Here is a 27,826-nt window from a genome sequence, read left to right on the forward strand (position 1 = left end):
TTTTGTTGTCAGGGAAACATAGCAATTAACGCTTATTTTTAACTCACTAGCATTTACTTTTGCTTCTTTACTACTCAGTACTTAGGTTAGAAAATCCCTGATTTATAATGGAGCTTTTGGCCTCCTACTGTTGTTCAAGATAATTCTGGCACAAATATTCTAAATATGAATTTGACACTGCTCCCCTTTCATGCAAGACTGCTGTCCTGGTTCCAGCAGGGATGGGGTTAATTCTCCCAAGGAACCAACAGGGGACACGGGCATTCCATCCCATGTGAGCCATGCCCAGGTTTTAGGGGGGAGCTCGCCGGGGCAGGGGGCAGGAAGTCGAGGCTTGGAGCGGGCTGCAGTGGTCCGGGTCCGGTCTGTGAGCGGTAGCACTGTCATCGTGTTCATATATTCCTTTACTGGTGTTATTGTCTTCTCTTCCCTTTGCTGTTCTGTTAAGCTGCCTTTATCTCAACCCACGAGTTTTGCCTTTTTCTTCCCATTTTGCCTATGGCTGTGGGAGTTGAGCGAGTGGCCGTGGGGTTCTTTGTTGACAGCTGAGGCCAAACCACGGCAACTGCATAAGTGAAATTTTGGTTATTGTCAGTCAAGGCAAAGCAAGTTCGTCTAACAGAGAAGTTGTGCTGAGTCCTTCTACGTTTTTCTCTAAATTGAGAATTAATTTGAATAAAAGATTCAAATCAGACATTTATATTAAGTAAAATAAAATATTTTTTTCAGTGCTGCAGGACCCTGATCACCATAGCATCCTGTTGATTTTAGGAGGGTCACAGATACTCACTTGCTTGTAGAGTTGGAACTTTTATTAAACTAAAGCAGTATTCACATGCCAGATAATTCAAACTTACATCCCCGGAGCAAACATAACATTTCCTTTCTGTGATTGCTATAGTACTTAGTTTTGTTTGTCTGTAAGCTGGAGAGAAGAAGCACAATTTGTACCTTCGATCTTAAATTCATTTGCAATCAGTTGTTGATTATGCAATTATTATTTTGATGCAATTAAAAAATATTTCCCGTGTTTGTGCTTTTCATAGCTAACTTAGAGCAATTAGATTCATCTTTTTAATCCACATAAAAAGAAGTGTCCCAAAAATAAAAAAAATTGTGTACTTAAAACATGCAGTTATTTTTTAGAAAGAAGTAACAGTGTATCTTCTGACATAAACTGAAAAAAAAAATCACGAGAATTCTGTATGCTTACGCCGTAAGCAGTGTAACAAAAAGTTGTAATGCTTTTATAGGTAATCCAACACTCAGAAGTTTAGAAACAACAGCCCTCAAGTTTTAGAATAATTATGTACCAGGAAAAAAAGATCTCATTCTTCTAGATCAAGGTTGGAATTTTCTAAAATGTCAAAGGATAGGATTCATGTCATCTTGTTAGCCATGTAAAAAGTTAGAAATGTAGTCTAAGCTAGTCATCTGCACTTGCCTGTAGTCATAGTTACCCTCCAGGGAATGATTCATCACATCCAAGTTGGGTGCTCTTGTTTTCTGTCACAAAGGGAGTCTAGACAACTAATTAGGCACAATGCCTGGCTTTCAATGGATGAAGTTAAATGCCATGAATCTCCAACTATAATGAATTAGGAACCTGTGTTTCGTCAACATTTAATCATATGGGTGCATTTACATTACAGAGGCCCAAAATCAACGGTGTGTAGCGCTAGGCGGCTACTGAAGTTCCTAGGTTGAGGTCCTAAATTAGGCTAGGGACGTAGATGATAATGGCAAGAAAGAAGGATAAAAGTCACCATTCAAAGCTGGACGTCTCTCTTCACTCACAGCAGAGAATGGATTCCTCATTTGTGAACATAGGTTCATAAAATAGCAGGTCCCTGGAGGTGGCACTTCAGTTAGTTTTCTAAAGGTGCATGGCACAAATCTGACAGGATCTTTGCAGCAGTTCCCAACCTCCAGCTGGGTTGGCTCAGAGGGAAATGCAAGCCCTGTCTTACCTGTGGAGCAAAACGTATGCTCAGAGGAAAAGGCAGTGTAATCTGTGTGAAACCAGACGTTCACCATTTGCTATGGCAATACGTCAGAAATGTGGCTCTTACACATTTTAATGTATCCTCCTAAGTTTTTGTAGTTATGTTTGGTCTTAAAAGACAAAGATGCGAATAATTGCTTCCCCAGAGAATAAGGCTTTCACTGCACTGCCAATGATACCCATCTTATATTCCCTGCAATTATATGTTAACCAGTGTTGCTGCATCAATATCAAGATACTGATAATTTTTATTTATTTATTTATTTACCTGGTGCTCCAGCATTATTCTTGCCGATACACTCAGCACCTTTCTCCCCTCAGCCATCATCATTATGGTTCCCATTTTCTCAACTGCTGGTTCTTTTTCTTTCGTATCCAGACACAGTGCAGTCTTTTGTTTGCATTCGATCATACATTTGTTGCTGCCTGTAGTCACTTCTCCACGATCATTGTCAAAAGAATTCACCCATCCTCCCATTGTTGCAAATTTGCAAAAAAAAAATCTGTTTATTAAGAGAGCCTCCATAGATTCACAGTTGCAGCACTAGTTTCCTTGAAACCTTTCAAGGTGTCTCTCCTTTTTAAAGTTGTCTCTAGCTCTGGCAATGATTACTACTCTCTTTTGGCCTAAAACATCCTTCTAACTGATTATCGGTGTTTCTGTGTCCAAGGCATATACTTCTTGCTGAAATTCATGATGTGAGAGAAAGCTTTCACACAAACTAGGTTTCCAATATGGAAGTCACACTGGCAAAGAGATAAAAATGAGGAGTACACTGATCTTATCCAGAACTAAAGACAGAAGAAAGGTCTGCAACCTAATTTTCCATTATGTTTTTTTTTTTGTCTCGCTTTCAGTGCTGGGAAAGGTTGCAAATTTTAACTCATTTTCAGGTTTGGGTTTTGTTGTTGTTGTTGTTGTTAGTGTTTTGTTGAAATCAGATAAACAGGAAGAAAAGGCCAAGGTTTTGCTCCCAACCTCTTGAGTATACATTCATGAGTATACATCCATGTCTGGAACTTAACAGTGTGGATGACAGTGTTGAGCGTGTATGGATAAGAATTAAGGGGAAGGCCAATAAGGCAGACATCGTGATGGGAGTTTGTTATAGACCTCCCAATCAGGATGTAGAAGCCGATGAAGTATTCTATAAGCAGCTGGCAGAGGTCTCACGATCATCTGCCCTTATTCTTGTGGGGGACTTCAACTTCCCAGACGTCTGCTGGAAATACTACGCAGCAGAGAGGGAACAGTCCCAGAGGTTCCTGGGGTGTGTGGAAGACAACTTCCTAACACAGCGGGTGAAGGAACCAACTAGGGGAAATGCCCTACTGGACCTACTGTTTGTTAACAGAGAAGGTCTTGTGGGGGATGTAAAGGTTGGAGGTCGCCTTGGGCAGAGTGATCACGAAATGATAGAATTTTCAATTCTTGATCACGTAAGGCAGGGAGCCAGCAGAACTGCCACCTTGGATTTCCAAAGGGCAGACTTTAGCCTGTTTAGGAGCATGGTTGAGAGTGTCCCTTGGGAGGCAGTTTTGAAGAGCAAAGGTGCCCAGGAAGGCTGGGCATACTTCAAGCAGGTGCTCTTAAAAGCGCAGGAGAAGGCCATCCCCTTGTCTCGAAAAACGAGCAGACGGGGAAGACGACCAGCCTGGCTAAATAGAGAACTTTGGCTGGACCTCAGGAAAAAAAGAAAAGTTTACATTCTCTGGAAAAGGGGGTTGGCAACTTATGAGGACTATCAAGATATAACAAAGCTATGTAGGGGGAAAATGAGAAGGGCCAAAGCTCAATCAGAACTCAGCTTGGCCACTGCAGTTAAAGACAATAAGAAGAGATTCTTTGAGTATATCAATAGAAAAAGGAAGACTAGGGAAAATGTAGGCCCACTGGTGAATGAGACAGGTGCCCTAGTGGTGGAAGACACAGAGAAGGCAGAGTTACTGAATGCCTTCTTTTCTTCGGTCTTCACTGCTAAAGCTGTCCCTCATGAATCCCATACTCTGAAGGCAAAGGGGAAGGTCTGGAGAGAGGAAGATTTTCCCTCAGTTGAGGAGGACCATGTCAGAGACCACTTGGCCAAGCTGGACATTCACAAGTCCATGGGCCCTGATGGCATGCATCCGCGAGTGCTGAGAGAGCTGGCGGATGTTATTGCTAGACCACTCTCCATCGTCTTTGAACGGTCATGGAGAACAGGAGAGGTGCCTGAGGACTGGAGGAAGCAACTCATTCTGGATGTCATCTCCAAACACGTTGAGGAACAGGAAGTTATTGGAAGTGGTCAACATGGATTTACCAAGGGTAGATCATGCTTGACCAATCTGATAGCTTTCTATGATGTTATAACTGGTTGGCTGGATGAGGGGAGGGTCGTGGATGTCATCTACCTTGACTTTAGCAAGGCTTTTGACACTGTCTCCCATGACATCCTCATTAGGAAGCTGAGGAAGTATGGGCTAGATGAGGTGACGGTGAGGTGGATTGAGAGTTGGCTGCGGGACAGAACTCAGAGGGTTGTGATCAGCGGCACAGAGTCTAGTTGGAGGCCTGTAACCAGTGGTGTCCCCCAGGAGTCAATACTCAGTCCAATTTTGTTTAATATATTCATTAATGACCTGGATGGGGGGACAGAGTGTATCCTCAGCAAGTTCGCTGATGATATCAAGCTGGGTGGGGTGGCTGACACCCCAGAGGGCCGTGCTGCCATCCAGCGTGACCTGGACAGGCTGCAGAGAAGAACCTAATGAGGTTCAACAAAAGCAAGTGCAAGGTCCTGCACCTGGGGAGGAAGAATGTAAAGCACCAGTATAGGTTAGGGGTGGACCTGCTGGGAAGTAGTTCTGAGGAGAAGGATCTGTAGGTCCTAGTAGACAGTAAATTATCCATGAGCCAGCAATGTGCCATTGTTGCCAAAAAGGCCAATGGAATCCTGGGCTGCATAGGGAAGAGTATGGCCCGTAGGTCGAGGGAGGTCATTCTCCCCCTCTACTCTGCACTGGTGAGGCCACAACTGGAAGACTGTGTCCAGTTTTGGGCTCCCCACTTCAAGAGGGACAGGGAACTGCTGGAGCGAGTCCAGCGAAGGGCAACTAAGATGATTAAGGGATCGGAGCATCTTCCTTATGAGGAAAGGCTGAGAGAGCTGGGACTCTTTAGCCTGGAGACGGCTGAGGGGAGACCTTATTATGGCGTACAAGTATCTAAAGGGTGGGTTGAAGGAGGATGGAGCCAGACTCTTTGAATGGTTCCAAGTGACAGGACGAGGGGTAATGGGCACAAGTTAGAACACAGGAAGTTCCGTTCAAATACACGGAAAAACTTCTTTACGGTGAGGGTGACAGAGCGCTGGCACAGGCTGCCCAGGGAGGTTGTGGAGTCCCCTTCTCTGGAGATTTTCAAGACCCGCCTGGATGCAGTCCTGAGTAATGTGCTCTAGGCAATCCTGCTTTAGCAGGGGAGTTGGACTAGATGATCTCTAGAGGTCCCTTCCAACTCTGAAAATTCTGTGATTCTGTGATGATGTTTGCTGAAGCAGTCTATCTGTATATTTATACTTTTCCAGTTTTTGTTTGCTTTTTTAACTGTTTCTAGATACTAAGCTATGAAATTTGGTTTCCATACACTCTTGCCCTCCAGATATTCATAATCGCCTTATGTAAAGCAGTTCTAACAACTGAAACAGCTCACTGGTTTTCTAGCTAGTGAAAATACATGCTATTTTTATAGTTTCTGCTAGACACTCCTGCTGCTGTCTTTTTGTATCATTGTCTGCAGAACAAATGAAGAAAGCAACCTGAACTAAATGCCCTACTTATTTTTCTTTAACTTTTTACTTCTAAGAATAAGTATTTCTGCACTGATCCTTACCTTTCTTTTGGTCAAGAAATCTTCATAATTAAAGCTCTGTGAGAGCTTTGCAGAGGTGAGGGCTAAGAAAGTAATTTATTCAGCAGAACTGGTCATAGAGAGAAGATGAGTCAAAATGTGTCTGTCAGCCAAACTGAAGCCCGTGTGCTCCAGTACCATGAGTGAGGCCAAGAAGTTCTACCTAAGCCAGGTTCCAGTAGGAGAAGGAAGTTAGATTGTCGGGTATGAAAAATAATTGAAATGAGATGCCTGAAACAGTACAAAAGTAAAAGCTTTTCCTTAATGTGGATTTGGGAAGTGAGAAAATATAGTTACACACTGTAAGAGAGCTCTAAAAATGACTTATTTTGATCTCTTATAAAAAAAGTGCATAAACTAAGGCTCTACATGGCTGCTTTTCTTTATGCAGAACCCTAGTTTCTCACAGAACATGTTCACATGGCAGCTAGCTAATGGTCTACAAACTGCTCACCACACTATAGTGCACTTATTAAAAGCAATACTTTCCTTTTGGGAGGGAAATAACTCCTTGGAAAGCAAGCCATTTTAAAGAGAACTGTTCTAGGGAAAAGAAAATAATGTATTGGTGGATCCAATCAAGAGTCCTTGATCCACCCTTTCCCCCTGTTACGAAAACCAAACCATAAACAATTCAGGTTTCGGAGTAAAGCACAGTTACACAGCTATCTGCAGCCCAGGCCATCTCTGAGTTGATATTTGAAGTGCCAGAGCCTGCATTATTGTGAAACCAGAACATCTGCAACAGCGAAGCTTTAAGCAGTTGGCGCTTTTAGCAACATTAACAAAAAAAAAAAAGAAGGTTGTATTAAACAAGGTAACTGTATTCAATAGCCTATTGTTTCAGAATGTTCCTTCTGTTTAGTATATGTCTTTGGGTCGGGATAGTCACATGGATAACAGAAGTGGAAAATGCCATGCTTTCATTGGTTCGCTATATGTCTGAAGTTCCTGATGTATGAAAAGATTTAGATGAGCTGAGAGAAAACAAGCTGCTTGCAATAGCTGAAAGTAATTTTAAGACTTGCCAGAGCTACTTTAGGATCCAAAACCATTAATACTGGCTGTGATTTTTAATCTTTGAATTGTGATATCAACAGATCTGCATAAAGCTACTCTAAAAAGACTTTCCCATGTCAGGTCTTAGCCATTTACTGCATCCTATAAAGGTATCATAGGCTTAGATTAAAGCCATTCAAGAAGAAAGGGACACCAAATTTTTATAGGATATATAGGATGCAGTCCTCTACAGTATAAAACTGTACCTCAGCTCTATGGTTCTGGACTATTCTTCATCCTATTCCTCTTCCTCTGTTTCTTCTTCTCATGTAAAAATTTAGTGAATGTCTCAAAATTCTTTGAATATGTTTCTATTTTAAAAGAAGAGAAGAAAATTATTTTCTGATGGAGTGCTAGGAGATCAAACCATCCTAGTTCATTTACTGAAGCTGTAGCTTATATAGGAGCTCAGGAGTGGTAACAAATTATTACTAGAAGATTTTCTCTGAGTGCCATAATGTGATCTTCATTTATATTTGGCACGACTTATATTTTCTTCTGTTTCAAAATGTGTCGGTCTTGAAAAATTGACTTGAAAGTCTGTAATGCATTTAAGTATTAGTAAAAAAAGTAGAATAATATTTGTGGAAACTTCTTAAAAGTTATAATTTATAAGACGTGGTAAGAGTTTCAAGAGATACTATTTTTAACTTGAGGTGTTACTGCGAATGCATGTTCTTATGCATATGGACCTGTTGGAATGGGTCCAGAAGAGGGCCACGAAGATGATGAGAGGGCTAGAGAACCTCTCCGCTGAGGACAGGCTGAGATAGTTGGGGCTGTTCAGTCTGGAGAAGAGAAGGCTCCGGGTGAGACCTTATAGCGGCCTTTCTAGTACCTAAAGGGGGCCTACAGGAGAGCTGGGGAGGGACGTTTTCCAAGGGCATGTAGTGATAGGATGAGGGGGAAAGGCTTTAAACTGGAAGAGGGTAGATTTAGATTGGATATTAGGAAGACATTTTTCACTGTGAGGGTGGTGAAGCACTGGAACAGGTTGCCCAGAGAAGCTGTGGAAGCTGCACCTCTGGAGGTGTTCAAGGCCAGGCTGGATGGGGCTTTGAACAACATGGTCTAGTGGGAGGTGCCCCTGACCATGACAGGGGCGTTGGAACTAGATGATCTTCAAGGTCCTTTCCAACCACACAACTTTCCATACAGAATTCTGTGATGCTATGATATGTGTGGGGATTTTGCTGACTGTCCCTAAGCTCACAGTAATGTGGCAATTTGGACTAAGCATGAGCAGGGGCAGGAGCAAGTTGTCATTCACAATGAGATGGCTGTTGTTTTCTATTTTCCAATGTATAACAACTAAGTTTCCTTTGTCTTGTTAATGTTACCTTGAAAATGAATAATGTGTATTCTTGCTTTGTATAATACTGTTCTCTCAAACCTCCTCCGTGTTACAGATGCGTATGTGTACACACAAACACGTGTCTGCCATAAAGTTTTCTGTTAAGAACCCCACTAGCTAAAACCCAGTTATATCTGCCACTGCAAAATACTAAGGCTGACTTGCTGGTTCAAGTGAAGCTGGGAGGAGCTTCAACATTAACTTCAATAGAATGAAGTTATATAAAGCTAAGTTGAACTGCAGTACAAACTACATAGTGATCATCATCTCCACTCAGCATCATCTTGTGTAGAAATCGAGCCTGTTAGTTCAAGGTCCCCTGTGGGCAGCTGAAATGAATATACTGCAAAATGGAGCTTCCTGTCCACCAGAGGAGGTATAAAATCTAGAGGAATGTTACATAGCCATGGCAATACCTGGCGCGTGTTGGCCATCACAGTGCAGCGATGGATGCATTCCTATTGGCGCAGTGGTTCAATAAAACTTTCACACAATGATCAAGTAGGAGCTAAGATTTCTGAATTATGTTGCCAGCTATCTGGTCACTGACTTTTTATGTCAATTACAACCTTAGAACAACGTTGTACCATCATTACCGCTGCTGTCTTCCAGGACTAGCCCCAATAAGTCATGCTCAACCAAGCAAATGGTTTCAAATAACAAGGGTGACTCATAGACCTGATTTAATCTTTTCATTTCTTCCATGCTTCTCCCACTACCCCTTTTCATTCCTGAGATGCAAAAAATCTTTCAAAGTGTCTTTGCGAAACCTGGGGGGGCGGGGGGGGGAAAGGGCTTTATTTTCTTGAGGCCTGGCTTTGTTTTTTAATTTGGGCATGTCACTAAGGGCCAGTCCTTATTTCTGCGGAGGCCTCTTCCTATCACTTTAAAGCATAAAGCAAGTTCAATATGAGTGACATGCTAGCCTTTCACTTCCATATTTAGCAAACAGGGACAGTTATTCTTCCAGCCCAATCTTCCTGTGCCTTGGTGAATTTAGATTCTAACTTTGTGAGGACAGAGGACGCCTGTTTACAGTGTGCTGATACAGCATGTGGACAGTATGGTGTCCCAGGCTCTGCTGAAATCTCTAAGCACTACTGTAATATCCACAAGAATTATTAAATTTGCTGGGAGTTGAGAGAGAAAAGGGCTCCTTATGTTTTCTCCTTTTTCTTTACATAAGTGCTTAGAACTGTGATGATTTTGTCCCAAAGAAAAAGATGCATGATATGCACAAATCGAACTTTACTCTCACATAACTGGCTTCTGTAATTTCAATTTATGTGAATAGATACATTGAAAACAGCAGACAAAACACAGATCTCAGTTAATTTGTTTATTCCGCCAATAGTGGGGCAGTGGCACTAACTCAGCATGGCAAAATAGTAATGGTTGTATGACTTGGCAAGCTATTCTAGGAACTTTTCAAATGCTTTTTTTTTTTCTTTATATAAACATAAACAAACTCATTTCTGGTTTAAACTGCTAGTGGTAGGGTAATCCTTACAAAAATACAGTGGCATATCTACTAGTAAAGATTGAGCCAGTCCTGTAAATACTTAAAATAATTAGCAAAGCCATCATAAAATGTTATACAAAATTTTAGATTACTATGGCTTATAGCTTTTATTTAAATGTTAAAGCTCTGATCTGGCTAAACCTCACTGACACAAACCTTGTTGGAGCTGACCTTAAGGCTTGGGTTTATTCCCTCTAACTTCTGGCCTCAGCAATATGGTTGCCTCAGTTCTCTGAGCAATGGGAAGGAATAGGCTTCTTCAGAGACAGAGTGAGATCTAAGAACTGCTAAATTGTCTTCTGCAGATATCCTTCTCTCTCTGCCCTCCCCCCCGCTCCCCCCATCACATTCTTTCCTGGTGTCCAGGATACCTCTTTTACTAAGCTAGGTGTCTTGGTGTCATGGTTTAACCCCAGCCAGCAACTTGGACTATGCAGCCGCTTGCTTATTCCCCCCACTCCCCAGTAGGGTACGGAGAAGAGGGAGAAAAGAAGGGGAAACTGAAAAAAACTTGTGGCTTGAGATAAAGACAGTTTAATTGAACAATAAAAGAAGAAGATAATAATAACAACAATAACAACAACGATAATAATAATAATGGTAAAATGATATACAAAATAAAATGATACAACAAAAGTCGCTCTCGCTACCCAGTGTTTGGTTGCCCAGCCTATCCTGAGCAGTGATCAAAGATCCCTGCTCCCCAGCCAACCCCCATTTATATACTGAGCATGACGTCTATGGTATGGAATATCCCCCTAGTCAGCTTGTCCTGTCTATGCTCTCTCTCAGCTTCTATGGGAAGCTGGAAAAGTCCTTGACTAATGTAAACAACACTTAGCAACAACTAAAACAATGTGTGTTATCAACATTTCTCAATATTCTTCTCATAACAAATCCAAAACACAGCAGCTACTAGAAAGAAAATTAACTCTATCCTACCTGAAACCAGGACACTTGGTCAATTGCTTGTAGCTGAGAGAAATTAATTTAGTGTCAGGGTGAAACTTTTACTGGAGAAATAATTAAAAATTCAAACTCACATTATGTTCTTGTTATGCCCCGATGCGTGGAAGTGGTCAGTCTGTAGAAGTGCAGCTATTAAATATACAAGCCAATAGCAATTACTTTTTTACTTACAGGTCAGAGATTTCCAGACATCAAGTTAAAAACTAGGATGGGGGAGCACAGACTTATGCAAGCAGCTTGTAGAAAAGGTATAGTTCAGCTCCTAACAAAGAATGAAAAGGCTTGTTTTCATTTGCATTGACCACACCCTTCTGGAAAGAAATGTGTGTACTTCAGCCACGTTTACAATATTTCACACAGGTTTTAAAAAAGAAAAAAAAAAAAAAAGAATCTTAGTATTTATCTTTTAGAACACACAAAAAAGACTGAATCAGATATTTTTTGTTTGTACCACCAGTGCTTTGAGGTAGTTAAAATGCTTGCAATGTGCTACATTCCATTCTGCACTAAAAATAACATGTTAGTTCTGGGAGGATGAGGTACCCTCTAGGCAGTAGTATAAGCAATTATGTTCAGGGCAAAAAAGTACTGATCAAAATGTCAGGACAATCTCTTCTTTTTTGCAGTTGTTTTTATGTTGCTTGAAAAGAGTAAAGGATATGAAGACCTCCTGAGTGTACTTGCAGATGTATATTTTTCTTTTCTAGGCATCTGATTATCATATCCTAAATGTATATTTTGGGTCTGCTTTCCAGTGCAACAGTAAAAATGTATATATATTTTTGCTTTTAATACCAACAGCCTATGTGATTTTGAATCTACACAGACACACACATACATGCAAACTTCTTTCAAAATCTTAAAAGTTTTCCTCCATTCCAGTTCCTGCAAATACCTTTGTTACATATGCATATGTGAAAGCAGGTATACACATACACCCACACACAACAAACTTGTCAAATATACACGTTTTCAAAGTGCCCTGATTTTTACAGGTTACAGAATGATAACAGATCCCTTTTAAAATCAGGCTAATTTTATGTAAATGCTGAATATATTCCTAAAGCTTGAAAATGTGTGTCCACGCCTTATAAAAATATTGTTCTTTTAAAAAAAATAATCCTTAAATCCCTAACAGCTCCAGTAGTTCCTCTAATGAGCTTTCTTGTGTTTAGTACTTATTTTTTCACTGAGCATGTCTTAATTCCACAAGATTATTTTATCCATTGTCAGTAAGGAAATGATGTGGAGTACCTGCATATCTTGTTTGTAATGACAGTGCACTGTCCTAAGACAGCAAGTCCTACTAGAGACTTTCACCTCGGTGGCCCAAGTGTACTACGCTCAAATGTAAGTCCTCTCGGACCTCTACCCTAAAATTACTGCTCTTTAGGTACATGTTGCTTGGCAAGTGAGACGATGGTCACTGACATCAGAGGAAAACCTTCTGTAGCCCTTACCCCCAGAAAGACCAGTTTCTAGGGTAAGGATAGCTTCTGGTAATCCATGTCCCCCTTCTAGATCCAATTATATCAGTGTCAATGTCACCTGATAGTAGAACCAAGGCACTGACAACCGCTTGGCAGTTTCTTGTGCCCAATGATTGATACAATTTCACTATCTATGTTTCTGGTAAAAAAAAAAAAAAATAACCAACAATATTTTGCTTAGACATTTGTTATGAAACCTACTGAGGAAGAGCTGTAGGCTCAGAATACAACGACAGCTGTACTGGGTCAAAGCAAAGGTCCTCCTGGTTCAATATCTGGTCTCTGATGGTGGCCAGTAAAAGATGCTTAGAGACTAGCATAAGAACAGGGAAGGCACATAGTGATATTTTATTGTCCAGTGATATTTCATACTTGAGTGATAGTCACTCTCCAGGGATTTGGGAACTTCTGTATCCAGCATGGTGTATCTTTGTCTAATAGTTCGTGATGCATTTTTTCTTGGATGTGTTTGTTAAATCATTTTCAAATCTTTCTATTTATTTAGCATTCACTGCTTGCAGTAGCAAAGATAAATTTAACAATGCACTATGTGAAAAAATATTTATTTTTCTACTTATGAATCTGCCACTCTATTATTTCATTTGATGCCCCCTGGCTCATGATGTATAGTCATTCCAGTCAAATGCTTCCTCAGTGCTCTCTCCTTCCTACCATGCCTGTTATTACTTCCACTGTATTCTGTCATTGTGCACCTGTACATGCAGCTTTAGAATGTTACCAAAGTTTTTTTTCACTGGGTAAGTCTATTTGAAGCGATCTGCAATAGCAAGCAAATTCGGCAGTTTAACTAACGCACCTTGGAAAAAGACATGTTTAATATTCATTACAACCCCTTTCAGTTTTTTTCTAAGTAAATAAATCAGCATGTGGAATTACTAGGATAGAATTAACACCATTTCCTGGAAATTATTTATTTTTTAACAAGGATTCAAAGTATCTAGTCCATAATAGAAAAAATATTAGCAAGGCAGTATGAAATAATCAGAAATCCTCTCTTCCTGCATGCAGCTAGCTTGCTGGTACTGTTTTTCAGGGATTTCATCTTTTTGCTTTCCCTTTGTCACTATTTGCTCTCCTCAGATCTCTTTTCTGGTGAGGCAGCTTAGTTTTTGAAAGCAAGCTGTTTTAGGGGAAGTCCAGGCCATTCAGATACAGCCATTATTCATTCAGAAAATAGTTTTCACCTTACTACTGTTAATACTAAGGAGTGTCACTGTCCTGGCAATGCAAACAGACCTATTAACAACTCCTTTATTCGGTGAGGAGCAAAACTGTACTCACACTTTATGACCCAGTTGTAGTTTTCAGTGCGAAGGAGTTTTTTCTTTTTTTTTTTTTTTCCCCTGACAGATTCTTGATAAGTGGAACCAAAGCACATAGCTCACTACTGCCTTTAACGGAAACCAGGGACAATGGCAGGTCAAACATCAGTAATTGGTTTTTCAGGCACCTGGCTCCAAAAGCTATGTTGAGTGATATATCAAAACAGGTATTTTGTCTATCAGTAGAGGAGGAGATGGAAAGGATAGGATTTGGAGGCTTTCTACCTGTTGGACCTACGTGTTTTTATATTGTCCTGGTTTGAGGTAAAACAGGACCAGTTTTGTTCAGTAACTTTACTTTTTAGCTGGGCCTCTTCTAACTACTGAAATTAACAGCATATTGTGCAGAAACTGCTCAATCTCAGTGTTAAGACCCATGTTTATAGCTGATGTCAAGGAACAATATGCAGAGAGGCTCCTGCTTATACTTACTGCTGTAACACCCACAGGTAACCAACTTTGTTATTTGCCCCATTGGAGGGTCGGAAGCAGAAAAGCGCAGAGGGGTCCCACCTGCGGGGTGTAGTGGACAGGACAGGTGACCCAAAACTGACCGACAGGGTATTCCATCCCATCTGCCTCATGCTCAGTATAAAAGCTGAGGGATCAAAGGGTCAGCTCTCTCTTCAACGGCCAGCATCTGAGGAGGACTCTGACTGTTCGTCTGCCTTTGATCCCGATTCTGATCCTGAATCCAGATCCAGAGTCCAGTTCTGATCCATTACGGAGTCCAGTCTGGGACTTTCCCAGAGCCAGCCGGTGATGTGATTGTCATTCTGAAAGCTTGATAAGTTTTTTTATATATTTCATTATTTCCTTTTTATTTTGTTATTAATATTTCATTAAAGTAGTTTAGTTTCTTTTAAACTCATAAATATCTCTCTCCTGCCTCTCTTTGGAGAGGTAGGGGAGAGCATCTGTCGTTCTGCCCAGTGGCCAGTTCTGCCCAAACCACGACACACATACATGGGAGCACCTTGTAAACCACGAGCAGAGCTGTGAAAAATCAAGGCTTCAGTAGAGTCATGGTTCTTAACCATGATTCATAACTAGGCAGGGATGGTTCTTAACCATCTAGGCATTTCATTCCTTTCTAAGCAATTCTTTCTTTTCTTTTCTTTTCTTTTCTTTTCTTTTCTTTTCTTTTCTTTTCTTTTCTTTTCTTTTCTTTTCTTTTCTTTTCTTTTCTTTTCTTTTCTTTTCTTTTCTTTTCTTTTCTTTTCTTTTCTTTTCTTTTCTTTTCTTTTCTTTTCTTTTCTTCTCTTCTCTTTTCTTTTCTTTTCTTTTCTTTTCTTCTCTTTTCTTCTCTTTTCTTCTCTTTTCTTTTCTTTTCTTTTCTTTTCTTTTCTTTTCTTTTCTTTTCTTTTCTTTTCTTTTCTTTTCTTTTCTTTTCTTTTCTTTTCTTTTCTTTTCTTTTCTTTTCTTTTCTTTTCTTTTCTTTTCTTCTCTTCTCTTCTCTTCTCTTCTCTTCTCTTTTCCTTTTTTCTCTTCTCTTTTCCTTTCTTTTCCTTTCTTTTCTGATGCCCATTAGCATTGCACAATGAAGAGCTACAAAGCAGAAACCTTGTCTGGTCCCAGCTGTCTTGCTGCACCCCATTCTGGGATGCTGAACACATTTGGCCAGAACACATTGCCAGGGCCCTGTGCCTTTCACCCAGCACCGCCAGGCATTCAGCAGATCTAGGAAGATGCCAATGACAATTTCAGCAGTAGCATCACTTCCAAATTTTGCGTGCTGAGGTTTCAGCATTAAAGTGGGAGTTTCAGCATGGGGATTTTTCATGAACATATTGTGCGAACAAGGTGTTATAGTTGGTATATCTAATTTAAACACACTGGGCATAAAATTTTATATATATATGTGAATGTGTGTGTGAAAATCAAGGAGCTTTTTAAAGCCTAGTTAGATTTACTTGCCTCCAGAGTATTTTTATTCTGAGGACGGTGCTTGAGGTAATTCCAAATGGGAAATAAGTACAAAATAGAATAAAAATGAAAAATTACCTTTTCATTATATCTGATCCCATGTAAATGGATTTTTAACAAGTGGCAGGAAAGATAAGTGTCGAACACATTTTATTAACAAATGAAAGTGCAATAATGGTTCCAAACTGAATTTTAAGTACCACATAAAATGCATGAAATCCTTCTTTTCATCATAGAGGAAAGATAGTAGAAAGTTCACAAAAATCAAGTTCATCCTCCATTCCCGGGCCATATGCAGAGCATTTAAAGTAGCGCTATTTTAAAAGTAGTAAACTTTACAGAGGATATGTCCATTTCTAGAAAACAAGCTGTTCTTTCAAGACTGGAAAACGTGGTCATCTGGAAAACTGCTTGTGCCAGACTTTCGTTTTTTAATAACTAAGAAAGTTTTGAAAATCTCCTGAAGGCTGTAGCTTCCACCTTCGGTTTTATTCTACCTCTTACCTCCTCTATCACCTTTTTTAAAAACAGTATAAATGGATCACAAATTCTGGCTTATATATTTGATGCCCAATGGTCAAATAAACACCTAAGTTTTAATTCAGAAGTTGCCAATCCCTAGTATATGCAACACAGTATTATTTGTCAAGAAAACACATTAAATTCAAGAGGGGTTCTTTTGGAGGAAGGTTTTACTGCGTAAAATAGGGACCTTTGAAAATTCTAGTCAAAAGATCATATTCAAAGCACACTCTTTTCAAGAAGGAGAGATGGGAGTCAGATTTGCTATGAATGTGTGAACAGCAGTAACAAAAATATAAATGTAAGCTTCTGCTGCTTCATTTATATCACCAAGGAAGAAAATGCTTACCTAGCTTTTATATCACCAGGACCTCATATAATCCTTATTTTTGTTTTATTTGGTTGATACCTAAGAAAAATGCAAGTGATTCTCAGGGCACATAGGTGATTCTAGGTGCTCCATCCTCTGAATTAAGGGACAGTCCTGTAGCTCTTTGGAAGGACAAGAGGGCTTGTGTAGCATTACTTGTTATTCTGATGGCAACCGGATCCTTGAAAATCCGTGCTGTGTTTGCTTTTGGGTCCTTCTGTGTCGCATAGGTCTGCATTGCCTTTTCTTAACTGTGTCTTAGGCCCATAGGAGCTTGTGGATCTATGCAGTTTATGCTTATAAAGAGTAGAGGCCTGGCCTTTGCACGAGGTTTAATTCCTGTTCAATCATTAAAAAAGCTAGCTGCTTAGAAGGATGAATTCGTCACATTTTTACTGAGTTGTTTAGGTACCTGAGTGTAAGTCAGTCACTCATTTTCCACTTACAGTTCAGACTTCTCTTTACAGTTCCTCAAGAATGGATCAGGCACTCTTTTTAAAATGTGACAGAAGATGAGGAAGCCTACACGGTTCTCCTGCATAATACCCAAAAAGTGGGAGCACTATTTCAGAATTAAGGGAGAATTCCTACCAGTATCTCTCCTTTTAAAGAAGCAATCCATCACCACAAGAACACAGAGAACCATCCCCATCTCTCTTGAAAGTGAATAACAGAATGCAGGATTCTAGCCCTGCCCTGACTAGAATTTCATCAGCAAATGTGTGGGAGAAAGGGCAGCCAGTAACACCAAACTATCTTTGTTTTCATCTAGTCTGGCCAAGAAGGTTTCTGAAGTAATTTGGGTCAGCTTCTGGGCCTTCCCAGTTACCACTTGTATAGGTTTGCCTCTGCATGTCCTTTGGTTAAATTAACTTTCTGTGTGAATTTCCATACTGGAGAAATACTGTAAAAATGCAATTAATCTAAAGCTCACCTGTGTCAAATTAAATGTACCACCTCTGGTTCAAAACAAACAAACAAACAAACAAACAAAACCGCAAAAAGGCAAGGGGCAGGTAATTTGTGCAAAGACAAAGTCTTTCCTGTTTAGAGAAATATGGATTCTGGCCTCAGCTACAGCTATAACTTTTTCCTCAATTTCAGTTACATTTTCTCAGTGTTAAGGATATTTGATTGTAGAAATTGGTCCACTATGTGGGTTGCGAATACTTACTCAAATCTAAGTTATATTAACTACCTTCTCACAAAATCTAACAAAGCCCAGTAAGGGTTTGAATGAAAGTACAAATTATCAAGAGGTGGCAGATGCATATACACAACAGTGAAACTGAAGAGCATAATTATCTGTTGTCTTGTAGATCATAGATATCACCAAATCATAGAATCATAGAAAAGTCTACATTGGAAGGGACTTCTGGAAACCATCTGGTCCAACCTGCCATTGAAAGCATGGTTACCCAGAGTCCTATCAGGCCAAATCTTGAATATCTCCAGTGATAAACATTCTACGGCTTCTCTGGGTAACTTATTTCAATGATTGTCTTCACAGTGAAGAATTGCTTTGTTCTATCTGGAGAGATTTTTTTCATGAAGCAAATGGTGCTCTTTGCTTCTTGTCCTGTGACCAAGTCTCCTTTTGAAGAGTGTGCCTCTATATTCTCTAGAACTACCTTACAGAGAAGATCTCTATGGCCCCTTCACATACCCTCTCCAATTTTCCAATCCCAAACAAATCGATTACATAGAGATCAGTTCAAGTGTACAGCCTCATACATATTTAGCTGAATACATTTAATTGCACATGATAATGGTGTTTATGCTGAAAGTACTGTGCACTGTGGTTGAGGTTTGCTTAGTGTGGCCTGTGAGTAAGACCAAGAATAATGCATTCATTATGACATGCGGTACTTAAATTTTGGTATTTTTAGGAAGATTTATCTGGTGTCTCATCTGAATTGTATTCCATGATGAAGCATTCTTCTAGCTACAGCAATCATTGAGTAGATTATCCTTTTTGTCTTTGCGGAGATCCTTTGTATGTTAGGAGATATTATTATATTGATCTGTGCCAGCAAAGTATCCCTTTACAAGAATGTCCATAAAGACGGCAGCACACCTGAAAAGAAGGAAACATAGGTTTGCATTGCCACAACCCACAGAAACGACATGCAACCTGCTGCACGAGCACCTGCATCACAGGCTGTGACAAGTATCATTCAGCATCTACACCTAACTGCTTCCGCCTCAAGCAGCACTCACAAATTCACAGGGAACATATAGGTTGGTTTTAGAATCTGGAATTGGGTTCACATAGCATAGCTACGTTTCCTACCATGCAGATGAAACTAAGTAGTAAATCAAGTTGGATATGCCTAACGTCCACACCAGTTTAGTGGTGATCTGTCCTGTGTAATATCCCAGACAATGTATAGAGCAGCCTATAAAGATCCCATGGAATATATACTTTGGTATTAACAGGGCCTAGGTCAAAGTTATATTGCTTTGTTAAACTGTGAGCAGGGACACACAGATTCTCTGCAGATTGAGTCTTTTACCCCTGTGACCTCATGGCTATTCAGCATTTTATATACCTCTCACTGCCTTTATCCCGATAGGAAGTCAAGATGATGACTTCCTCGGCCAGTCACAGCCTGCTTCTCTGAGTGTCTTCAGCTCTCTTTTAAGTAAACGGGAGCTGCCTGTGGTGAGAACCTTTGAAAGTTAAGCTAAGTTATCTTCCCTTTCCAAAACTACCTGCCACTTAAATAGGAAGTGCCCATACTGCCTACTAGGAATGTCCCCAGCTGGGATAAGCCCCAAACTGTGCTCAGGCATGATCAGGGAGAGTGCTAGGTGGCAAAGGCCAAAACTGTGCAAGAGGCGTTGCTAACAGCGTAACACAATGGACAATCTTATTCCAATTCTTAGGCCCATAACCCAGTACATTACTAGTATAGATATAGCCGCATACTGTCTCTACATTCAATGAAGGAGTCACCCTAAGGTGATAATCCATCTTGCTTGTCTTAGTTATGAGTTTGTATGGGATTACTCAATGTCTGGAGATACCTTTTTCAGCTAAATATAGGAAGCACCTATATGATTATACGATGTACTTCACCTTTGGACAACTATAATTAGGTGAGATGAATACCATCATAGATGCTATGGCCGAGATTCATCCTGCCTAACACTGGGAATCACACATCAGATTTGAAGAACATACTGGATTCAAGTTCCCTACTTAGTCAATGGAAAAAGATAAGCATGTCTGAAAGATATAGCCAGCTCAAGATCTGAACTGACCTCTACAAGTGCCTCTTCGTCACTTTTGGCTATAAAGAGAGACTAAGACAACCATAGCTTAATTAACTTGGGTAGGTATCTCAGTCGAAAGTCAAGAAGGTTGAACCTGGTCCAGTAAGCCCTTTCCTGGGGCCCTGATTATGGACGCTGACTGTGCAGAATCCAGGATCCATGTTTTTTTGAAATGGTATAATTCTTGCCAGTACAGAGGGGAAAAAGATTTGGAAATATGGCTAAAGTGTAATCAATGTAACAATGTTTGCCTGAGTCTGTAGACAGTATGAAGTAATAGCTCTGAAAAATTCATCTTATTTATCTCAGTTAATCAAAGGCAAATTCTCTGACGTGCTGGATTCCTGTCCTCTATTAGATAAATGGACTAAATCTTAGCCAAATTTTGCTAGAGGAGTTTTGTACCATTTGAATTGCAATCACATCTTGTCAGCAGCATTTGTTCCTGAAGAACTGATGGGAGCTACAATTACTGGAAGGAAGTTATTTAAAAACCCACATTTGTGAAACCTTTCTCAATATCTTATTAATTTGGAAGACTTCATGTAAAATTGAAGAAAAAATTATTTAAATGAACAATTGGGATATAACAGTCACAGCACCGAATTGTACTGCACACAGCATATAAACCCTGTGACACAGAAAAGTTGTTTATAAAAAAACCAAATCTTGTGCGTATGAGAAATATATGTGTAATCTTGTTCCTCCATCTACCAGGAACTTTTTCAGTTTATTTTACCCTTATATTATCAACACTGCAGTCTCTACTGTGACTGCCAGCACCACTGTAATCATTTTTTTTGGTACATTTCACTGAAAATTCCCCAAGGCGGTGCAGAATGTGGTTAAAATCAATTTAGGTTCTGTTTTACAGTCCCTACATGGGAGAATTTTTTTATTGCTTGCAATGTCCCCATTCGTTTAGGTGAGCTCGAAGGGCAGAATTCACAGCTGGTACATCTAGGCAGTTAACTAAAAGAGGACAAGAGAGCAAGCTCAAGCGTTAACCCCTTGTCTTGCACGCCGCTTAACTCTTCGCTCACTGCTGGCTCTCTCCTGTAGCTCCGGCTACTTTCTCCCAGGCAATGCTTTGATGTAGTTCGGGGAATATTTTCATTGAGGGACTGCTTTCAGAGAAAGAATGGGCAAGGCCTTCCCAGGTTGGACTCCAAGCCACACAGCCCTGTAGTGCTACCCCACCTTCAGCCAAACTCACAAGCTCTTCTCCCTCTCAAAGTAGGCAAGCCACAACCCAGAAGTGCTGCTCAGGGGAATTGCTCATAAAAGGTCTCACGTTGTTTCAGATGCCTTGAGGAATTGGAAAACCTGTAGAAAAATAACTGTTGTAATTGTGTCTCAGGGCCACCACACAGCGCCTAGAGGAACCAAGACTCAAATATTATGAACTATGGTTGAAATCAGCAGGTACCATCTGACCTTAGGCAAGGGGTTAGGCCCTCGGCAGTCTTTTATATAACATTGTAGACATACTAATAAGATCTACACGTCATAAATACTGTTTTTTTAACACTGCAAATGTTACTTTTACACAAATTCAATTTGTCAGGTTTTTTACCTTAATTTTCAGGTTGATTTTTACCTTCCTTTTTTCATGGTGTAGTTTGCTCAAAAAAAATTAAGCCTTTTCTTCATTGTTAATGGAGTTGCAGGTGTAAATAATAGCAACTGAACAGCTGATTTGTGTTGAACTTTAAATAAAATGTAGGTACAAAATGTTGATACAAATTGATGCCAAAGCTGAGTCTGGGCTGTGAAAGCTTACCCATATGCATATCTTTTTTTAGTATAGGTCATTCATGTCCAAAAATTTACCAGACCTATACGGTTTCAGAATAACAGAAAGGGAAAAAGTGGCTCATTTAATCTGCCTTTCTGATTTTTATTGTTTAATTTACATGTCATTTAATGCTAATTACTTGGATTTCATTCAAATCTCCTTTTTGACAAGCCAAAGGTCATGGTAAATCTGAGAATTTGGATAAGTAAAAAATTCTGCAAAACTGTTGGATGGGTGCCGGTATCAGTTTGTAACGTCTTTCATCCCATGCACTTTCATGCTCAAAGTGTTTAAGGTTGGAGCACATAGCATATCCTACTAAGAGTAACACAGACATTGTATAGTCACTTTATTCTTCAAATACAACCCCTAAGGAGATTTGCAGTGAAAACTGTTGATACATAGTGGTGCACTATAATGTACCAAAAATATTAATTTAAAACTATCCTGTCGTGAGACCCCCTGAACTTTCTTAAAAGGTTTGAACTTTTCAGTCACCATGAAATTATTCTGGGCAGCTGGCCAGTTCCTAAATAAACTGTGTGTACATCAGTAGCAAAGCTTTTAATTTTGAACATGATTGATCTCAGCCTGTTATGAAAACTGTCAACTAAAATGAAAGAGCTAGAGCATTGCAGTAAGTTTTTCATAATCATTTAATTTAATTGAAATATTTACGGAGCGTTTAAGTGAATTTCACATACACTTGCCTCACAGGCCATATGAAAACCGAATCTTTCACGCTTTACATTTTGCACGTTACTGGCTCTTCTTCCGTGATCAGAATTAAATGAATAGAGAACAAAACAAAAAATTAGGAAGGGTAGGTCTTAGCCCGTTTGCTATCGTTAACTCTGTTTCTTCTTTGGCATGTTCTCACCAAAGCATCAATGTCTTAGAAACTCAATGACTGTGTTAAATCTGGGCTTTCAGTTTGCTTTGCCAAGAACATTACTTTCGAGGATGTTTCTGTCTCTAAATGCAATTTGGTGATATTAAGAGATACTCACCTTAGTCAGCCCTTCGAACTGTTGAAGTGATCTTGTTCATATTACCAGACCCCGGAGCACTTCCACATTCCAGGCTGTCAGCTCCCGCCGGAGTCCGGAATGTGACCTCTGCATGTGCACACACTTCTACCGTCCTGCTGCTGTAGAAGGGGATGCCGGCTGGAGGGCAGGCGTGACACCGCCCTGCATTCACCTGAAGATCTGAACGTGCACTGTGGCACGTCCCTTCTGGTGAACGTAGGGAGAGACTGTGGGAATGCAGCTCTTCTAATCAGGTCCTGCTGCATGTCTCCCTCCAGTGCTTCAACGCTTTTTCTGCATCTCCAGTCACTGCTATCAAAGAAGTTGCAGTATGCACTTTTGAACTCACTACTTTCACCCTGACCACATTGGCAGTGATTAATATCTGGGCAATTATAGTACTACAATGTTTTAAGATAAAAAAACTAAGAACCACCTTTTATTGACTTCCTCTCCTCTTTAGGTTCTACATAACACTGTGTGGCTCAAGTACTATAATGTTGCATTTGTTGTTTTTTTTTTAATTTTTAAATGCCACCACTTTCATTTCTGAAATACAGATGTGAGAGCTTTAGTAGCTGGCAGAGGTGGGATGGTTTGTGAATAGGACCAGTGTGGTTATGTGGGAGATGCCAGCTTCCTGCCAGGAAGGCTGTTACCTCCTGCGAGGCAGTGATTGCTTTTCTGACCATCCCAGCACGATTGTCTGACCGCGGCCAAGGTGCGTCTGCATTAAAGAGCTAACCCTGCCCCTTTTTCTCACTGGTCATTACCTGCTGTCTCTTTTATTCCCCCTGCCTCTACCCCAGTCTTCCCATTTCACCACCATTTATGCTACTGTGTGTATTTAGGACAACCACTTACAGGTTCTCTTCAGTTTTAAGGGCCTAGATCTTAATTGTGCTAAAGCTGGTTGAAGCAGTTGCCTTTTTGTAAGGAAGCCTTGAAGTCACAAAGAAATTTACAGCTGAATCTTCATTAAGTAGCATGAATGAGGTCATCCTGCATTGATGCCTGGGCTGCGCCATGGGAGAGAATCAGTATGATGAAGCAGTTGCTGCCGCCACCGCATTTATAGTGAGTGCAGCTGAGAGGGCTTTGCTTCAGAAGAGATTTGGTCTCGCACTGGGCTACATGGGGCATGAAGCCACCCGAAGGACCAGTCACTGGTTCTGATCTCAGTGGTGCCTGGAGTACATTTGTGTGTCGCCGAGGTGGAGCTTGGGGTTTTGCTTCCTCCAAGAAGAATCTGTTTTGCTTACCAACACAGCTCATAAACTAAACCAGCAAACAGCAAGTGCTGATGATCGGGGGATTCACTTCAAACTGCTCTGAACCAAATGGAGACATGGCCATAATGCCTTTCTGGGAGAAAAAAAAACACAGATACGCTCTCTTCACCAATAAGTCTGCCGTTCTCACAGCTGTCTTTTGTATTGATCGAAGACAATTATGTGAACAGATGAGGGAGAGCTTAGATTTCAGGGACCCATATCTGAATGTATTATTCAAGCTACCATTGGAATCCCAAATTAAGATTTCCTCTCTGCCACTCCTCGCCATTTATATACTATTTGGATAAGTTCTGATCTAGGGTCAGAGCAGACAGTTGTACTGTACATATTGTGCCATTAAATCTGTCCCTGTAAACTCAAGCACCATGGAAATAGTGGAAATAGACATAAATTCCTTCTATGGCTTTGCAGGAACCGTTCTAGCAGCCACAAGAGAATTTAGCCAGGCCGGGCTGACAGAACGTTGGTGAACTGCTCCCAGTAGGCTCTTCTGGAGCTGGAGACTGAGGACCACATAGAGCAAATCAGACCACTCCTTGCCAATAGTAATAATAATAAATAAAATTAAACATCATAGATAAAATGTCTTGATATTTTATTTTGGGGTTAGCTGTTACTAGAAACACGCTGCACCATCATTGCGACATTTCAACATAATCTTGTACCTTTAAAAATATAAGTGTTTGTTATGCGGTAAAGAAAGTTGAAATGTAAGGGTTTTAAGCAGCAATACAAAATAGGATGTATGTCATGTGGAGCAACAATTACACCCTAACTGCGTAGAGAAGAACTCAGTGAAGCTAAATGCCTCGTGCTCCCCAATATGTAATATTATCACAGCATGAGTAATTGGAGGTACTCTGTAGAACTGCTTTGACTTTACGTTATTTTAAAGCCTCTCTTGAATCATTCTCCTGTTTAGACAGGGAATATTGCTGTCCCCTTGCTTACCTTTTGCACTGTACAGTTTCCTGCTTCCAAGCTCTCCCTGATCTGTTCTGCGATGAGGCAGCACTGCAATCTGGCATGTGCTCCCTGTTCTGTGTAGACTGACTTCTGCGAACAGGAGTTCATAGCTGTAAGGGACATTGTTTGTCCATGCCAAAAGCTGTGTATTTATGCAATGATTTCGTATTAAAAAGCAAACCAGCAGAAACTGGAAACCTTTTTTCCTCTCTAAAAATTTCCCTTCCTAAAGCTTTTCAACAGTACAGTGTTGCAGAAAAGCCCTGTTAGATTATCCAATTCCTCTCCCTGACAGAGAGAAATTTCCTTCTGCAGTACTCTGGCGTTTCAAGGGTTCTGTCTAGTCTGAATTTGGAATGATGAGGCGCTTCCCTCTGAACGCTCAGAGATTTCCCGGTGAGGATAGTAATCTTTATTCTTAGCCTAAGAATTCCCTTTCTTAATTTCATCCTCTCATTCCTGTATTTGGGGTACTCTATTATATTCTTGAAATAATTTGTTTTCAAATATTTCTTACATAAATTTACATAGTCTCCCCTCCCCTTACTTTATATTCAGTTATGGTAGATGAAGGATAAATCTTGGGCCCCTTGTCTTTCCTCTGCTTTTTTTCTCCCTTGCCCCAGTTGGTTTATGTAGCTCTCCCCTGGTTTTCATGGCTCTTTTCTGCACAGTTTTGGCTTGTCAGTGTGAGACTGATAAAATGGTATTTAGAAGTGAATGCGTACCCAAGTATGGTCTCTTCAAAGCAGCAGGGAGAGGAGCTGTGGACTTCTGTGCCATTTTCTAAAACTTTTTCATGTCTAACCAACAGAAATGGGTTGTGAGCATAGCTTTTGTCTGGTAATATAATTGCAATTGGTGCCCAAACTGGCGTTTTGATGCTGTATTGAAGTAGAAGTTCTTGTTTGGTTTCTGCTCTTATTCTTGCTCTGTAATTTTTTCAGTCTTTTATTTCCTGCCCCTATTTCTAAATCTGTCCTTTTCCTTGTCTGCTGTGGTATTTGTAACTCTTCACATTTTAATATCAAGTGAATTTCATTAATGTCATCATTTCTTCCTTTTAAGGATCATTAATGTAGCCATTAAATAGGACTGGACATAATACAGATTTATGCAATATTCCCCTTCTATTCTGACTCAGTGCTTTACCATTAATCATTAGGCTTTGTGTGCATCTCTTCAAACAGTTTTCAGTCCACATGACAACTTATATCCAACCGAATATGAATTGATTTTCAGTTTAAGCTGTCCTATGGCTGGAAGTGGTGGTGTTGCTGATAGTTGTTCTTCTGTAGCATGCTGTGGGAGCGTGCATTTCACTAGGCAGTGCAAATGAGAGTTAAAACCCCGTTCGACTTCCTGGGCAATTATCCCTGGTAAAAATCTATAGCTGATGTCTATCAGCAGTATTCTCTGCAGGTGGTGGTGGTGAAAATCTGTTTTAAAATGTAAGCTTCTAAGCCTGTGCTCATAAGCAGGTGGGAGAAAGAGAATTGAAATAATCTCAGATGTATGCTTATTGAAATAGGGTGCAATACACATACCATTTAAAATAAAGGCAAAAATTAATTTCACTGATTCTTTTTGACGTGGTATTTTGTTGCAATGACACAACTGCATTGCTACATAAGGTAATCAGAATTCAGGAATCATATCGCTATATCATATCTTTTTTATCTCGTATCATTAGATTTAGCCATCGTCTGGCCACATACATAGGTGTATCTGCCTTTTCTGTACTTAGATGTTCCTCAGAATAACTGTTTGTGGATACTTATAAATGCAACGTTTGTTAGTGATCTGCTGCAGCTCAGTATCAGAATTGCTGATGTAGATGGATTCTTTTGAGTCCTTTGTTATTACTTATAATACTCATCTAGATGCAATTTTCCTGTTATTTTCACATTCTGAGAGCTGGATTCCTTTAAAATTGCTCCCTTTTAAAATGCTATGTTCTATTTGAATATCTAAGAGCTGTCAGCTTATACAGAAAGATGTTCCTAATAAATAATCATGGGTGTTTATTTGCTTGGTAAAGTGTTAGGGATCTGTGAAGAAAACACAGAAATAAGCATATTGAATGGAACACTAATATGCTTGGTATTTAAAAATTAAAGTTATTAGCAATCCTCCCATTTTATGACTTTCAATTAAAGGCATGGTATTGTTAGGTATTTGTCAGCCTCTAGCACAAGCAGATCAATAAATTCCTTGTGTCAAATTTACCCTGTGTAGTTCTTTGCTGCCATCTTCTGTTTCTTTAAATGATTGCTGTTATTATTTGGATTCTGAAAAACAAGACTGGGATATTACAGAGCAAAATTTCCCTTTCTGTCATTTTTTTTCATTTCCTTGGTTTCAGCTAAAGCAAAGTGAAGCAAATGCAGATACAAAGGAGAAGCTTCCATTGCGTCTACGCATCTTTGAAAAATTTCCAAACAGGCCACAAATGGTGAAAATCTCCAAGCTCCCTTCAGATTTCACAGTTCCAAAAATAAGGTATTGAAATATTTCCTTTGCTAGTATGCTGTAAACTTGTCTGGTGCACGTGGCACCCAAAATATTTAACTGTTTTCCTTGTGGATTAGGCAGATAGTTCAGAAAATTAGAGATGAAACAGAATTAACATTGGCGTTGAGAGGATGTGACATTTTGGTTTTACCGCATTTCTACTTCTGAAAGAAAAAAACCTAATTCTAGCACTCCTTATAATGTATTCATGAAAGCAACTAGATTGACCGGAACCGACACAAGTACAATATGATTGAAAAGTGTGGTGTTGTTTATTCACTCCCATTTGGATTTTAGATTCCTGGCTGACATAGACAACTAGCAGTCTAATCAATTCTCGTGTAGCTTTTTAAAGATAAGGTCAACTGGCAGCAAATCATTAGAGGGGATAACGCAGGCCCTCCAATACCAGTCACTCTGTGATGACCTTCTCCTCTCTTTGTATTTGCATAGTTACCGCTTCTCTGTAAAAATCAACAAAGGACCAGCCC

At 40.0% G+C, this 27,826-nt stretch overlaps 1 protein-coding gene across 2 annotated transcripts in view; it reads left to right on the plus strand.

The window, feature by feature from the left end:
* Positions 1-27,826, plus strand: part of NALCN (sodium leak channel, non-selective) — a gene marked incomplete at both ends in the record, with an annotated part of 351,928 nt that overhangs the window by 259,864 nt on the left and 64,238 nt on the right. For both annotated transcript variants that reach the window (XM_082482102.1, XM_082482103.1), the window contains one exon: positions 27,187-27,323. In XM_082482102.1, the coding sequence (XP_082338228.1) occupies positions 27,187-27,323 (137 nt within the window). The remainder of the gene's footprint in view (positions 1-27,186; positions 27,324-27,826) is intronic.

Source organism: Vanellus vanellus (genome assembly GCF_965231255.1).
Source record: "Vanellus vanellus genome assembly, chromosome: 1".
In the NCBI taxonomy this organism is placed as follows: domain Eukaryota; kingdom Metazoa; phylum Chordata; class Aves; order Charadriiformes; family Charadriidae; genus Vanellus; species Vanellus vanellus.